The following is a 14,863-nucleotide window of genomic DNA, read 5'->3' as shown; positions in this document are numbered from 1 at the left end:
AGTGACTCTAACTGGTCTATGCTCATGGGACATGTAAGGAGTTCTTTCTTAAAGACAGCATTTAATTTTTAGACTTTCTAATGCTTAACAGTTGCCATTTACCATTTTAAAGTAACAGAGGAAGAAGCAATACAGCTAAAATGAGTGTATACATCATTGAAACTAATGGGGTTAATATGGCATTGACAGGACAGGGTTTGTCCTTCAAAGTCTTTTTTCAAGAAATGTTACTGACTCCATTTAAAAGCTGAATAACAGCAAGCAATCTCTCTGAAATACCAGGGTCAGATTTCAAGACTGTGTAAAGCTGGTCACCATACCAGAATGGGATTTTATTATTACCTAATAAAGGTCAGATCCCATAGCTTAAAGGAGTGTAGACAATCAGCAGCCCCGATGAAGTGTTCCACCTTTGAAGTCACTGACGTTAGCTTACACATGAGCTGCTTGCTCTGTCAGGCTGCGCTGGCATTCTGCAAAGTCGGCACTCACCAGTGAGAATGGGGACTCAGGACTGAAGGTTAAAGGATGTTTAGTTTCAGGCCCAGTATGTTAAACTCATTTAACCTTAGTAAAGGAGTGTGAGCACAAATAGTAAGGTGGCCTCTCTGCCACAAGCCAGAATTTTTCAGCATACCAAATTATTCACTCTGAAAAGCAATTGTAACTGGTTGACTCCAAAAGCTCCTATTCATTTTAACTTGTTGGTTAAACTCATCAACAGTAAGAAAACCAGTTGTGTAACTCTTTTTCATCTAAATTGGTTAGTTTCATCTAATACCAAGGCAGTGAGAGTCCCCGCCTGTCCCACAATGGATTCTTGGTCATGCCACCATACAAACCTGCTCCTCTTGCCCCCAGGGCCAAGTACAAAAGAGAAAGAGCGCAGACACTACCACAAATATTGCTTCCCAGGGCCACAGGCCAAGTAAGGCAAAAGTCCGAATTTCAAGAATGTATGTAAAGCGCATTTATTAGTTTAATGCAGAAACTGAAACTTCTGAGACCAGTGCACAACATTTTGGAAAGTCTACATATTTATCTTCATCTCACTTAAAGATACAAGCAAAACCACAATTTGCTTGTGATTGCAGTCAATCCAAGCTGATTGAAATAAAACATTTATGTAACCTTCTAACGTAAAACCTAGTCATCGCTGACGTTTACTATACTTTTTATTTCAATGCCATGACTTAAGACAATGCTAATCAACTTTGGTCCAGAACCAGTAAAAGTACAAATTTCATCATTATTACAGGAGACATTACTTAAGTGTATGCTATCTTCAATAAAAACAGTTCCTCAAAGTAAATCTCTTACAACATCATTTGGCTAGAATACTGTCATTTTGAATCTGGAAATGAAAACTACTAGCAGTTTCATGCAAGGCAGTTCCAACACAAGGAAAACTAATGCACATTGCAGAGGAAGAATTCTTAGATAAGAGGGAGAACTATACTAATCTTCAGCTGCTTATAGACCACAAACAAGATGTTTTATAGTGGTAGCTGAAGAATTACAATTGGGTCTACTTGAGCTTTAGAGAGAAATAGCCATCAGTTGAAAGCTTGATAGCCAAATACTGACAGCATTTGGCAGAGTTGTTGGTTGGGTGTAACGCTTTCCATGCCATCAAGCAGATACTCTTATCTAAAAGTCCTCCTCCTAGTGATTTCTCACAATCACTACTAAAAACAAAACAAAAACAAAACACACCAAACCAAAAAACCCTTAAACACCATTAAACTAGTAAAAGTTTCCCATTCTGCTTCTTCAATGCAAAAGAGCTCTTTAACCTTATGGAAAGAATCATAAGAAATTACCATTATATACAGTAAGCCCCATTTTTATCAAAAAGATACATTTTCAGTAATGAACTTTGCTTTTTTAATGACAAACTAAACAAGCTTAAATATAAGTCTTCTACTAAACCCGGCCTCCCAAAACACAATGCTTGTATCGGGCACACAAGGCCATCTGCTTTCGCCACTAAGCTAGCTGGAGAAGATGACATGCTTTTCATTTCAGTGTTAGCTTTTCAGGAAATTCTGTTCCCCATTGAAGCAAGGTTTGTGTTTCTGGAATTTCTTTTGCACGTGCCACAGCAGGTTTGCTATTAAGTAGAATAAATCCTATGTTACAAGCCACTGACAGCAAAATATAATTGTTTCCTAAGTCCCTGTAGGATGTCTCAATCAGAATACAAATACAAAAAGTACTTTGATGCTTCACTTCATTCAAGATGTGTAACTCTATAATATTAATTTGTGCTCAGTAAATTATTCCAGTAAGTAGCATATATAACATCTTTCAAAACTCAGACAGAAACTAACATATAAATAGTGAGAGGTGAGAAGAAAGGGAAACTGAAGTATAGCCAGATGTTCTTGTTGCAAGAGCTCATTCATCTTCTTCTCAATTCTGTTCCCTGCATACACGCCAGCTCCAGTCAAACTCCAGCTCCCGTGTTCCAAACACAGCTGATGTTGTTGCTCACAAGGAACATAAGGAGGAGGTGAGTGCTATTACAGCTTAATGCCAGACTGCAGCCCTCACATGGTGCTATTGAGCTTATTACTCAAGAAAAAAATACACCAAAAGCATCTCTGTGACGTACTAAGACCAGAATATATTGCATAAAATTGGCTTAAAATTTCTTGGACTGTGTATGATATCTGTGGCAAATGCCATTTTTTCCCCATCTGGTACTCTTCTGTCCCTTTTCAATAGTGCTCACTGATGATCCTGTACCGAGCACTTACTTGTCTTTTCAGTTTATTTGGGTTTTGGTAACCTGTTGACTTCCCTAACACCACTGGAAGCACGTCTTCCTCTGTTTCTTTCTTGCAGCTCTCCCAGAAGAGTTCCTGTACTGATCCCCAGTGTCTGGTGGGCCACAAAGACCTCGTGCTGGGCTGCAAAGTCCCCATGCTGGGCTGCAGCCACCCACAGCCATTGCAGCTGCCACTCCACCTCCAATCCGCATCTATCAACATGCCCCAGAGTGCTGACTTCAGGTGAAAGGAAACATTTCTTCAATGGCAAAGCCACAAAAGTTAGTTCCTCCAGAGCTATGGAAAGGGGAGGAGGAGACACACAGCAAGCAGCAAACAAGGAGGGGTGAAATCAGCGATGAAGTCCAGTGACAGCCAAATAAAAGCAGGGAAAGTAAAGGTGCAGCACAGATGGCTAATACAGGGGAAAAGATGCAAATACTTCTTCTTGAAATAAAACTTCTACATAGTGACCTCATACTAAATAAAACTTATCCTAAGCACTTACCTTACTTATTCTTGAGACACACTCATAATGCCCAACTCAAATAACCTTAGTGGAATGGCGTACAAGACTGTACAAACCTATTACTTCTGCAGTTCTGGTCACTGGAGATGCAAGAAATAACTTGCCCTATGAATAGTAACAATAAGGCTACAAGGTTTCATTTGATGATTTTTATTATTTTTAAGATGTATATTAAACACAGAGCAACAGTTCACAGGAGCATCAACTTTTGTAACATTTTAAAAGTTACTGATGCAAATCCTCCCCTTCCATGCAACTGTTTTCACTGTTAAAAAGTTTTAAACCCGGAGTTGGGGCCATAAACATTTATTTTAGTATTTGATAATTCAAAACTACAGTTGAACAACTCTGAGCCCTTCTGAACGCAATGAGCATCCCTATGGTTCACAACAGCAACACAAAAGCAACCAGCACTCATAGCAACAAGGGAGAATGAACTCAAGAGTTGTGTGTGTTTTTCTGAATTCCTCCTTTTTTGGTGTATGAAGGGGTCGATTAAGCTGCAGCCAGAACTGCACCCAGCACGACCAGGCTGTAGAGGGGCAGGGGGGGTAGCTGGGCATACATAGCCTCAACATGCTGCCCGAACCCCCAGGTGCTCCCCAGGCTGTCTGCAGGGAGCAGCTGCCTCCCTGTAATACCCACATTGGCAACTGCTACCACCTAATTAGGTACTCCATCACTGTCAGTGCATTCCAGTGATGGAGCAAAAACCCAGTAATTCCACCAGGCAGTGAACAATTGCAGACCCAGGGGCTCTGTTGCTGCTTACAAATTCCTTCACTGCCATGTGCCTGGTGAGTCACAGCTGCTCTACAGCAGTGTCAGATCAAAGGCAAGTGGCTCCAGGGGTGGGTTGCAGCTCCCTGGCCCCCCAGGCAAAGGCAGGAAAGAGGAAAAGGTCCAGTGGAGGTGTGCTGGTCCTACAGATAGCACAAATACTTTTTTCCCCTATCCCTCTCTCAGACTTTGGCCTAGCACCAACAGCACCGGTACTTTGGGATGGCAGTTTAGGACTTTTTGGCGGCTTTGGAAGAGAACTGGTCATCTCAGGCACAGCACAGACAGACCGGGAATAGTCAATAAAATGTAAAACCTGCTCACACATAAGGGGATCTTTATAAAATTCCAATTACTGCTGGCTTGTTACCTAAGAATCCCTAAGAGGTAAGAGATATTGCTTACTGTGAGGCTCGGGGTGACGAAATTACAAATCCTTTCATGAGTAAGCATATGCTAGAAAGCTACATTTATTTGACCTACATATTTGAAACTGTTTAAAAGGTTATTGTCTCACAAAATTTGGATTAGAAATTACTACTTATATTTGCCTTTCTCTAACAGGGAGCTATATTCAGGGTTGGTTTTAATTCCTCAGTGATCAATTAGAATACTACAAACACTACTGTAAAGAAGTCTCATTTAAATTCTGTTTTCTGGAGAAGTATTAAACATGCATACAAAAAAAAGTACTCTCAGATACATACTATAAATACCCAGAAAATGCAGTCCCTTCGAGAAACCTGGTGAGCCCAACAGCCTTGTCTTTTCGAGTGGTTAATTAATTTGTATAAGAAAACTCCCATCTTATTTCCATAGTTTGTCTCCAGCATGTTTTAATTTCAGAACTGAGATCAAATGTTCTTGTTGCAAACCACGGATGGAGCTAAATTTCCACAAATGATGTTGTTTACCTCTACAAAATAGGTACACTGGATGAGTTTCCAAAAATATTTGGATGCCATCATAGGTTAGGTGCTCAACTCCAGCTGAATTTATTATTTCAACATATAAGATTTAAACTATTTTGGTAAATAAATCCCATGAAGTTAAGGATATCTGAACCCCCTAGTCTGTGTTTAGTGTCACTGTGGGAAACCTGTCCCAAACAGACACTGCCCTTTGGGCTTGTGGCAGCAATGCTGCACTCCTCCAGGGCAGGATGGGACACCCATACTGCCAATACACATTCCCCAGCCAGGTGTGAATGTTTCATCCTGTTTTACTTTTTCTTCATTCTCTGCACCTTCCCTTGGTGCCAACACTTAACACAATGAATTTCCTTATAAAAATCTGCTCCAGCCAACTGCATGGGTAATAGTCCTTGTGATGCAGCAAAAAGAACTGAGTGTATGAAGTGCATTATCAGCGGATGGGAAATCTGACTACACCACATCACCACACCAGATGCTGGGAAAAAGACCTTGCTCTTCAGAGTCTATTTAATGAAGCCCAGACTAACAGGATCTGAAGGAACATACATGTTTGTTGCACCTTGTACTGCACATTGTACCTGCTTGCCATGGTCCCCAGGGATTCATAGCCTTATCCGTAAGACCACACTGAAGCAAGGAGCTGTTATCTTCATTTCACGGGTAACTCAGGAAGACAGAGTGCCACCTTCTCTAAGACCTCTCATTACTAGATTGGCAGGTACTGAGGCTTAAAAAGAAAAGACCTGGAGACTTGAACATTTCTGTAAGTCATTTAGGCTCTTAAAAATCTGTGTACATCTGACTACGGCAGGTTATACAGACAGTTTTTAGTAAAGCATGGCACTGAAACCTGGCATTCTGCTTACCAGGCTTGTGCTTGCACCACTTCACAGATCTTCACATCTTTAAGAAAAGATCCTCTAAACTATTTTCTCTAACTGGTTCAATATACAGCTATCACTTAAAATACTCTATAAGAGCTAAGGACCAAAACAGCACCATAAAAGCCTGACACAAAGGTAATGCTAACCAGGAGCTCATGCCCTTTGGTTAGTAACTCCATTTTAGCAAGGAGATGCACATAACGAATGGAAGAAGGTCTGCAGTGAGAAGAGCTTGTGCTCACCAGGGGGACTCTTACAAAGGAAGAATAGTGCTCCAAATTCAGAGCCCACAGCTTTGAGAGGGACAGTGAAGCCCAGCCAGCTGGAAAACCAGTAGCAGCGATCTGACTCATAGCAGTTCCCAAAACACAAACAGGCAAGCAGCAGTCATGCAGCGACACGCCCATGGAGATCATCTAGACACAAACACCAAACCATCAACATTGACCCCAAAAGTATGGTCCTGGGTAAGGCAAGTCTGGACACTCAAAATTCAGCTGCTGCCTGCATACCTAGGCTGGCAGACTAGATCAGCCCCCCCCCCCCCCCCTCAAATTCCTCAAGTAGGACCATTCAAAGCACTTGACAGAAGCCTAATGCTGCAACCACCGAAAGCAAGAGCTTCAGAAACAGAAAAACAGGCCAGATCTGGCAGCCCAGTGCCTAGAAATTTGATACGATTGGCTACTGTTTAACTTCAGAGTCTGCAAGCAATTAGTCTGAATATACTCGTCCCTGGCGCTGGGGAAGGCTTTGGGTTTACTTACACCCTTTGCTCACAAGTTCATGCCACAAGAAGTGTTTGGCACACACACACTTGATATTACTTGGTCTTGTGCAAATGGAAAGTGCCAAGAGGGCCCATCCCAGCACAAGTGGTTCCCTTCATCTTGCTGTCCAACCTCAGCCCCTACTTATGCTTTTAGATATTGGAAGGAAGACAAACAAAAAAGACAGGGAAACACAACTGTGGCGACTACTGCATCTCTGCATGCAAAGATGAAACCTTCTTCCAAACCTTGCATGCAGGGGGACAAACCCAGCCGTGCTTCATCCCGCAATGCTCTGCTCAAGCACAAACTTAAAATGACAGGTCCACTGTCAGCAGGGCTGACTGGCACTGACCCAGCAGCCCAAATCTGCCAGCCGGTCCAAGAGAGGTCCTTTGCACAAGCTACTCACAGCTTCACCACCAGCTGGGGCCAGTGGAGCTGGACGAGGAGGGCATGGCAGCCCCTGGCCATGGGTGCTGGGGTCACAGCATTGAGGTGAGCAAGGGCAGGGGACTAGGAAGAGGTTGTGCACTAGAAGCCATGAGAGGATCAGCCCCCCCCCCCCCCCCCCCCATATTTTTTTAATTAGGGAACACTTACATTTTTTCTTTTCCTCCTAAACTAGCACCTGGCTACCTAATAGGGTATGAATGCCAATTTTGGCAAAACAGATAGACCTATTTTGCGGTTCTCTCTTAAAACACTTCTCAGTTTTATAGTATTTTAGTCTTCCTCATTCTGGAAGTATTTCAGCCTGCCTTATACCCATTCACGCTATCTTCCTCTATAATCTTACTATCTTAGAACTTTAACTGCCAAAGAGACAACTGAACGATGTCACCTGTGGCTGCAATTCACGCTGATTCACACTTCCTGTCCCAGAGCCTTTTTCTCCCTGCACCCCACTCTCCTGAGGTTTATTTTTCATTCCTCAGTTATCCTAGTTTGAGGGCTCAAAGATGATTTCTTCCTGCTGCAGAGAGAACTGGGACAAAGTAGACAACACAGGATTAAGCACTAAGTAATTGAAGTAAAAGCAAAAGAACACTTCACCTGATACCAAAAATTACAAAGTAATTGCAAATAGAGTTTCTGAAGCACCATTCATAGCATTCTCCCACATCCAGTGCATTTTATGGTGGCAGGAGAAGGGATGAAGGGTGTTCAGGGAACGCCTCGGAAACCCTCACCGAAGGTCTGATTTATGGATCTCGTTGTCCTCAGTTCAGAAATTCAAGGTCATCTTTCTTCATGAACCTCAGTATCAGCAAAAGTGCAGTAGATGGGTTTGCTCAAATCTCAACTACATCCTTAGAAGTTACAGGACGGCCTCTCAGTACCCTCCTGCCTGATCAGGATTCATATGCAATAAATGCCATTCTCACATCCACTGATCTCGGCTTGCAAATATTTACTTGGTGTAATTGACTTCAGTTGGAGAGCAATTACTCTTATCTCTAAGAATGACCATGATAAAAAATAATAACCTGTTGTGTATGAGTTTAAGTGGAAAAATACCTCCATTCTGAAACACAGTGGTTCCAGCTAGACATAAATCGCTACTCAGCCTGTCAAAACCAGGATGCAAATCCTAAAACTTTCACAACGAGACTGTTTGCTACCTGAGTTACATTTATCCAAGAAACAGCACTCTACTTGCAGAGCATAGGGAAATGGAAAAAAGTGGGGAAATCGTAACAAAACTTGACAGTAAGATCTTTAAAGATGTTTTATTCAATTCCCCCTCCCCCCTTTTCCGGGCATTTTTTAGGATGAGGAAATAGGAAATACAGAAATTAAAAAGCCCTGTTTGCTGCTCTTGCAGTAAGTGACAGGATAAGATCAATGTTTGGAAAGAGACTGTATAAAGAGAATAGGCTCCATCAATCTCATCCCTTCCCTTGGTGAAAGTACTTAATTTACACTTTCTCAGCTGAGTAATTACCTCTAGTTTACACTTAGAGTTCCTTTAGGAATGAGTAATAAGCACTTGCCACAGAAGCTTCAATAGGTCCATAAGATGCTGAAGAAAGTTGCTCTTTAGCCTATATTCCAGGTCTACGACAAGTGTGCTCACACATGGAGTAAAAGACAAATGTTTCTGCAGCAGGGAGTGCTAAGGGCTGGCACAGAGCACAGGGTGACCAAGATCCCTTAGCAGCAGCAGCTGCCCCCATCAGAGGCAGGAAAGCACCCACAGAGCTCACAAAGCTCTGCAGAGCTGGTGCTGCACTTCCCGCCTTGCAAATGGAGAAATCAGCTCCCCAGCATCACTGTTTTACCAGTGGGTTTGCAACAGGGCTTGTTTCTGTGATGGCAGCAGCACCTGCATCCTCCCTGGGGGTCATGAGTGCTGGTGCTGCCCCAAGAGAGCCATCAGTGAGGGCCTGGCATCACAGCATCCAGATAATCAGCAAAATGGCTGGTCCAGGAAAGCTCAGAGAAGTCAAAAAAGGAGAGGGGAAAAAATTTCTCAAAACAAATGGCAATTCACTGGAGTCCATGAATGAAGATGCTGAATAGATCATCTTAGCTGGCTGATACGAATATAGTGCAGTATTACAGCTCATTGTATATGCCTGTGTCTAACAACAGCAGCTTTTCAGATGTAGTTATTTCCGTCCCCAGGCCAGGCAGAGCTCAGCACACACCCCAGGACAGCCTCACAGAGTCCTTCTGAAACACAGATGAAAAACAAAGCGCAAAAGGAGAAAGAGAATCAAACCACAAAATTAACCTTTCCTGAGCACCAAAGTACTGCATGTTGTTTCCACCATTAGATTACATGCGTCGTCAGAGATTTGGGAGATGAAAACTCAGCTACATATAAAACCAAAGTGAGATACATAAAATACAAGTAATGAAGCCAAGTTTTTAACCAAAGGTATCAGGGATCCAACCGCAGCCAAGTTCTGTTGCCAGGACAGCTAGTAGAAAGAACAAATGCAACAGCCATCTAACTTGGGCTGAATTTTTAGTGGCAGCAAATGTTTCTGTGAAGCCTCCTATACTTTTCTAAGCTCCGGAGAAAAGAAAGATTAAAATAAATAAATACATAAATACATAAATATAGAGAGAGAGAGAATGCACCTACAGCCACAAAAAAAAATATATCTCTGACTCGGGAACGTAAATAAATGTACGTTTCCAGAAAAAAAGCTATTAAGACGAAATGTTAATAACCATACTGATGATTTCAAGGAAGGAAAAACCCAAAATAAAGAAAATCCATCCCCATACACAGACTGATGAGAAAGCCAGGAAAATTCAATTATGTGCAAAATGCCCAAATAATCCCCTAATCCAGCCTTCCTTTTGGAGGCAGCCACTGCTGGAAAGGCACAGCCATTGCCAGCCCCTCAGGCTGCACGCATCTTTGCTGCAACCCTCTGCAATCCCACAGCATTCGCAGTGGCCCAAGCATCCTCCCCAAGCTGTGAGCAATGGCCTGTGCACCCCACAGCACCCCGCTGAGAGCTGCTTGAACAAAATCTGCGCTTGCTGCTTCTGGGAGCCCATGGGCAGGGCGGGGGCAGCCGGTGGCCTAGGAGCACCTACTTGTTTTGGGACATGAGTGACTCTATGCCTGCATGAGGGCTGGCTCACCTCATGCCCCAAAAGAGCTGGGCAGGAGCTGAACCTTGTCTCGGGGCTGCCCATGTGGGACCTCCAAGGAAGAGCCCAGCTGCACCCAGAGGTGCAGCACTGCCCTGCTGCAGGTGTGGCAGCCTCATTAGGAAACAGCAGAATGGCTCTGCAGGTTTTAAAAATTAGGGGATTGCAGAAGTTGACATCATGCTGCTGATTCTCGAGGAGAGAAAAGAAGTTATTTGGCAATTCTGGTAGATTATGCCATTTTATAATCATTAATACATGTACAAAATTTATGTTTTCGTTCTATATCTGAAGGCAAAATTAATTTTTCTTTTAAGTCTAATACCTTCACTCACTCTCTATCCCTGGCTCAGGAGTCACCAAAGAGACAGAAGACGGATGTATTTTATCACTTGAAGCGTATGGATCTACTCACATGAGTCACAACCACATTAATTAAAACAACAAAACAAGTGGAAATACAGCAGTCCATAGGCATGAGCCATGTCAAGGGAGATTCCTGATTTTTCGATAAAGTTCTGCACTTCCTTTATAACCTGCACAGATCTGCCTCCATCAACTATTCCTGATGGGAACGGTGGAGCAGATCTGGGGCAGGGGCTGCCTAGCCGGGCCCCACTTGCCAGTGGCTGTGGGGTGTGCACATGGTGCAATGACACTGGTGCTCACTCTGAGGATGTGCAGCCACTCCACGGGCCAAACAGAGAACGAGCAGCCTCAGAGCTACATTGTCTACAGACAAAGAGTACTGTGCTCCCAAGGGCTATTTATTTTCATTTCTACTTCTACAATATTTAAAGGAAATTTTATATACATATGTATATATACATATATATAATCTCAGCTAAGGCAAAAGTGGCATCCAGTGATTTCCAAGCCTCCTCCTGCAGGCTAGATAATTCATGTCTGGCGTGACATCCATCCCATTTTGCTCCTATCCAACAAGCATCCCGACCTAATCCAGACCCCAACCAGACCTGTCTCAGCCAAGCATTTCCCAGGAATCACAGACTGTATATCACCCAAGGAGACTCTAAAATGTAGTAGTTAGTTCTGCTGCTAAACACTTGCACCTCGATTAGCATTTCAGGATGGTCCACACATCTTTCCTTTTTAAGAGAAAAAAAAAAAGGGGGGGGGCAATTTATTTTTAAATAGATTTGGTTTAAGTTACACCAGAAAACAGGTTGTTGCATATTAGTCCCAACTCAGCCCCATGTATTATGCACAGCTTTGATGCACAGCTCAGATCAGATTTTTTGGTAGGCTGCAACAAATACAAGGGAAAACCTTTGTGCTTAAGCTGCATAGTAATACTAAGCGGGGCAAAATCTGACTACAGATTACCTCAGTGCACCATGTAGGCAGATGCTTTTGCTGCTTGCATTTGCACAGAGCAGATGAAGGTGTTACGAACAGATCCTGTTATGCAGGTTACACAAACTGGAAGGCTGGAATCAGTTCACTTACTCCCCGAGGATAATCAGTCAGTCACCTCTGATTCAACTTTCACGTAACAAAAGGAGCTAGAAGTAAAATACAACCAGCATCCATGAAAAGAAGGTAGCACAGAGGTAAGGCTTGGAGCACATTAGCTATATATTAAATCACTTTTGAAAGTCTGCATTTTCTAATGGCATCCCTCTGGATGGTATGGGTGCTCAGCTAATGCCTTCTCATTTCAAGGCATTGCATTCAAACACTGCCGCCTGGTGCGCTCCTACAGCGCAGCAAGGCTCTTCAGGTAAGACTGGTTTCTAGAGCATTGTTCTGGTGAAAACAAGAACTCAAGTTCTGACTCAGATTATAGCTGTTATCACTAATTGTGAGGTCAACATTTACAATAAAAATATATGTGGAAGTGAAAGAAAAAGAAAAAGAAAAAGGCTGCCATCTCCTTTCCTGGACCTCACACATCTTTTGTTTGGTAAATAGTCATGAGGTCATGTTTGTGTTAGAGTCTCGGCTCCAAATCTACTCTCCTTCCTATCTCCCTTAAACTTCTTGAGTAGATGGAAGATGGACTAGGCAGCTCAAGATGTTAAGGGCTACCTGGATAACCCAGGAAGAAATATCACTGTCTAGGGAGTAACCAGTATTCCCTACTCAGACTGCAAGTATTATACATCTGAGTCTCATGAGAACAATTTGTGTCACATATTGAAAAAGGAGATATTACTCTTGATTTGATGAAAAATGAATTGGAAATATGAGCTGTATATATGCTAATTTATAGCGATGAAGTTTGCATTCATTACAGTAATGAGCACTGCATAAAGCATATAATCAGCATTCACTGCCAATGTCAAAAGGAATCCAGAGGCAGAGAGGAAATACGTACGCTTGCCACAATCGATCATAAACATCGTAAACTTTCTGCCCCCAAAAAACACAAAGCAAGAGGCAGTCCTGTTTCTCCCTATTAGTCCCCAAGGGTATTTGAGTGTATCTATCAAGTCCTTCTACTAATGAGCTTAGACAGCCTTTCAACCATAGGATAAATATTACAAGTGCTGTAAATATTTTCATAGTAGAAGCACAACTGTTTCACTTCCTCCCCAGCAAAAGACAAAAGCTACAAATGTGATTACATTCAGTTGGTAACTGGAGGATCCAAGCAGATAATTGATTAAATCCTTTTGTGTACAGTAAGATGTTTCTCTAACATCACATTAGAAATTAAAAGCAAGCAACGGAAGGAAAAGGCCAGAGTTTAACAAATCATCATCTGAAATAAAGTTAAAATACCAGAAAACACCATCCACACTCTGCAAAATCCAAGCAAGGTAGGCACTAGCAAAATGGTATCTATCACGACAAATGAAGCACAAACCATCTTCTGAAAGAGATGAAAGATGGTAACTGGAGGTTTGCTTGATTTCATGCCCATGTGGAGCAGTAAGAAGAAAAGAACAGTGGATATGCACCAACATTATTACAAGTTCTCTAGACATCTACACTAGAAGTAGTTCTTACCTTCTGGTAACCTGGGGTTAGCGTGAATAGAGTTGGGGTCCCCACCTTCCTCGGAATGGTAGTGATAAAGCGTCTGTGACTGCTTTTGGGATGATTGACTATGGTCTTCCTTTAGAGCAACAGGAGGAGAAGTTGTTGCACTGAACTTTACCTTGGGGAACGCATTTCCCTCCTGCATTTCATGGGAAGATTTTGACCAACTGGGCTCTGTTAAATTCACCTCTTTCAAGCCTAGATACATGTTGTTCCCTGAGTCTTCTTTTCTGGCATGCTTCTTCATTTTAGAGTGGGGGGCTCTTTCTTGCTCATGCCTATCTTGGTCCCCTTGCTTCCCCTTTGGTCTCCTCTCCAGTTCCTCCAGGTGCTTGGGTGTCTCAGTGGTGGCCGTAGTGTGCTCTGGAGGAGCACTGGTGGTTACTGGTGCTTCCTTATGTGCCACTTGCTGGAGAGATGCTGCAGTGGTGCGGGGCACCCTCTTTCGCTCACTTCTTTCTGTGGCACTGCGAACTTCAGACGGGACATTACGCACTGGTGTGGTGAGCGATGCAGCCAGTTCCTCCGTGTACGGATCAGCTGGAGCCAAATCTGAAGGAGCAATGCTGGCTGGTAGGTAGTCATAATCCTCGCTCTGCTCTTGGCTGATGCTCTCTTGCTCTAGATGGGACGAATAACTCCTGTATTTTTTTGGAGACTCCACCTGGGTGTTGTCTCCTTCCAGTGCCTCCTGGTCGTAGCTGTACGGATCATCATAGTGCCTCTCTGGTTCACTGTCTTCAGCATCTATTGGACTTGCAGTGTTTAAGGCGAAGGTGTTGCAGTCTGGAAGCTGGTAGCACATCAGCTCACCACCAGCGTTCGGGCAATGGCAAACTTTGCAGGGGGGCATGTGGAAGGTGTGCCCTGCTACATACTTCTGGCCTTCCTGGAGGCAACCTATTCTCCCACACTGAGGACACCCATCAGCTGGCACCACTGCGTCAATGCAGTTTGGTGGCAGCTCCGGGCACAGCATGAACTGGCAGCTGATCTTGCCTCCTCCCTTGGGGCACAAGCACTCAGTGCTTCCAAAGTCCACAAAGTAAGACTGCCCTTCAGGTACTTTGCCATTGATAAAGCCCACATTGACGCAGTCGTAGTACTGGTAGCCTTCGCATGTGCAGCCATGCTGCAGACATGTGGCACAGCACTCGCCAGGCTCCAGCACATCCTCGATGCAGTTGTCCAGGGGCTGGCACTCTGCACCCGTGCAGTCCCTCTGTGCATGGGAGATGCTGGTCCACAGGAGCACAAGGAGGATGGCATGCCAACAGTTCCGCTGCCAGCTCTGGTACCTATCCATAGTCTTCCCAAACAAATATAGCTCCAGTCCAAACTTGCACATTTAATGTATTTTTTTTTTCCTAGAAGGCTGTAGATGCAGCTCCAAGCCTGCAGTGTTTTCCCGAGTTACCTTTTCTTATAGATCCTAGAGTTATGAAAGAAAACTCTGTTAGAGACTATACTCAGCACACACCCTGTTAAACATTAGAGGTCTTTAAAAGTCAGGACAAAATCCAACATCTGGAAACCTAAGTATGAAATCAATCATAATGTCTTC

At 43.3% G+C, this 14,863-nt stretch overlaps 1 protein-coding gene across 1 annotated transcript in view; it reads right to left on the bottom strand.

Annotated features, from left to right (window-relative positions):
• Window positions 1–14,647, bottom strand: part of FBLN2 (fibulin 2) — an 83,193-nt gene extending 68,546 nt beyond the window's left edge. The window contains exon 1 of the mRNA XM_086469818.1: window positions 13,267–14,647. Within this exon, the coding sequence (XP_086325944.1) occupies window positions 13,267–14,647 (1,381 nt within the window). The remainder of the gene's footprint in view (window positions 1–13,266) is intronic.
• Window positions 14,648–14,863: the final 216 nt, after the last annotated feature.

This window comes from Leptosomus discolor, chromosome 9, assembly GCF_034619465.1.
Source record: "Leptosomus discolor isolate bLepDis1 chromosome 9, bLepDis1.hap2, whole genome shotgun sequence".
In the NCBI taxonomy this organism is placed as follows: Eukaryota; Metazoa; Chordata; class Aves; order Leptosomiformes; family Leptosomidae; genus Leptosomus; species Leptosomus discolor.
Note: the sequence above shows the minus strand (reverse complement) of the source record. Positions and strands in the feature narration are given on the sequence as shown.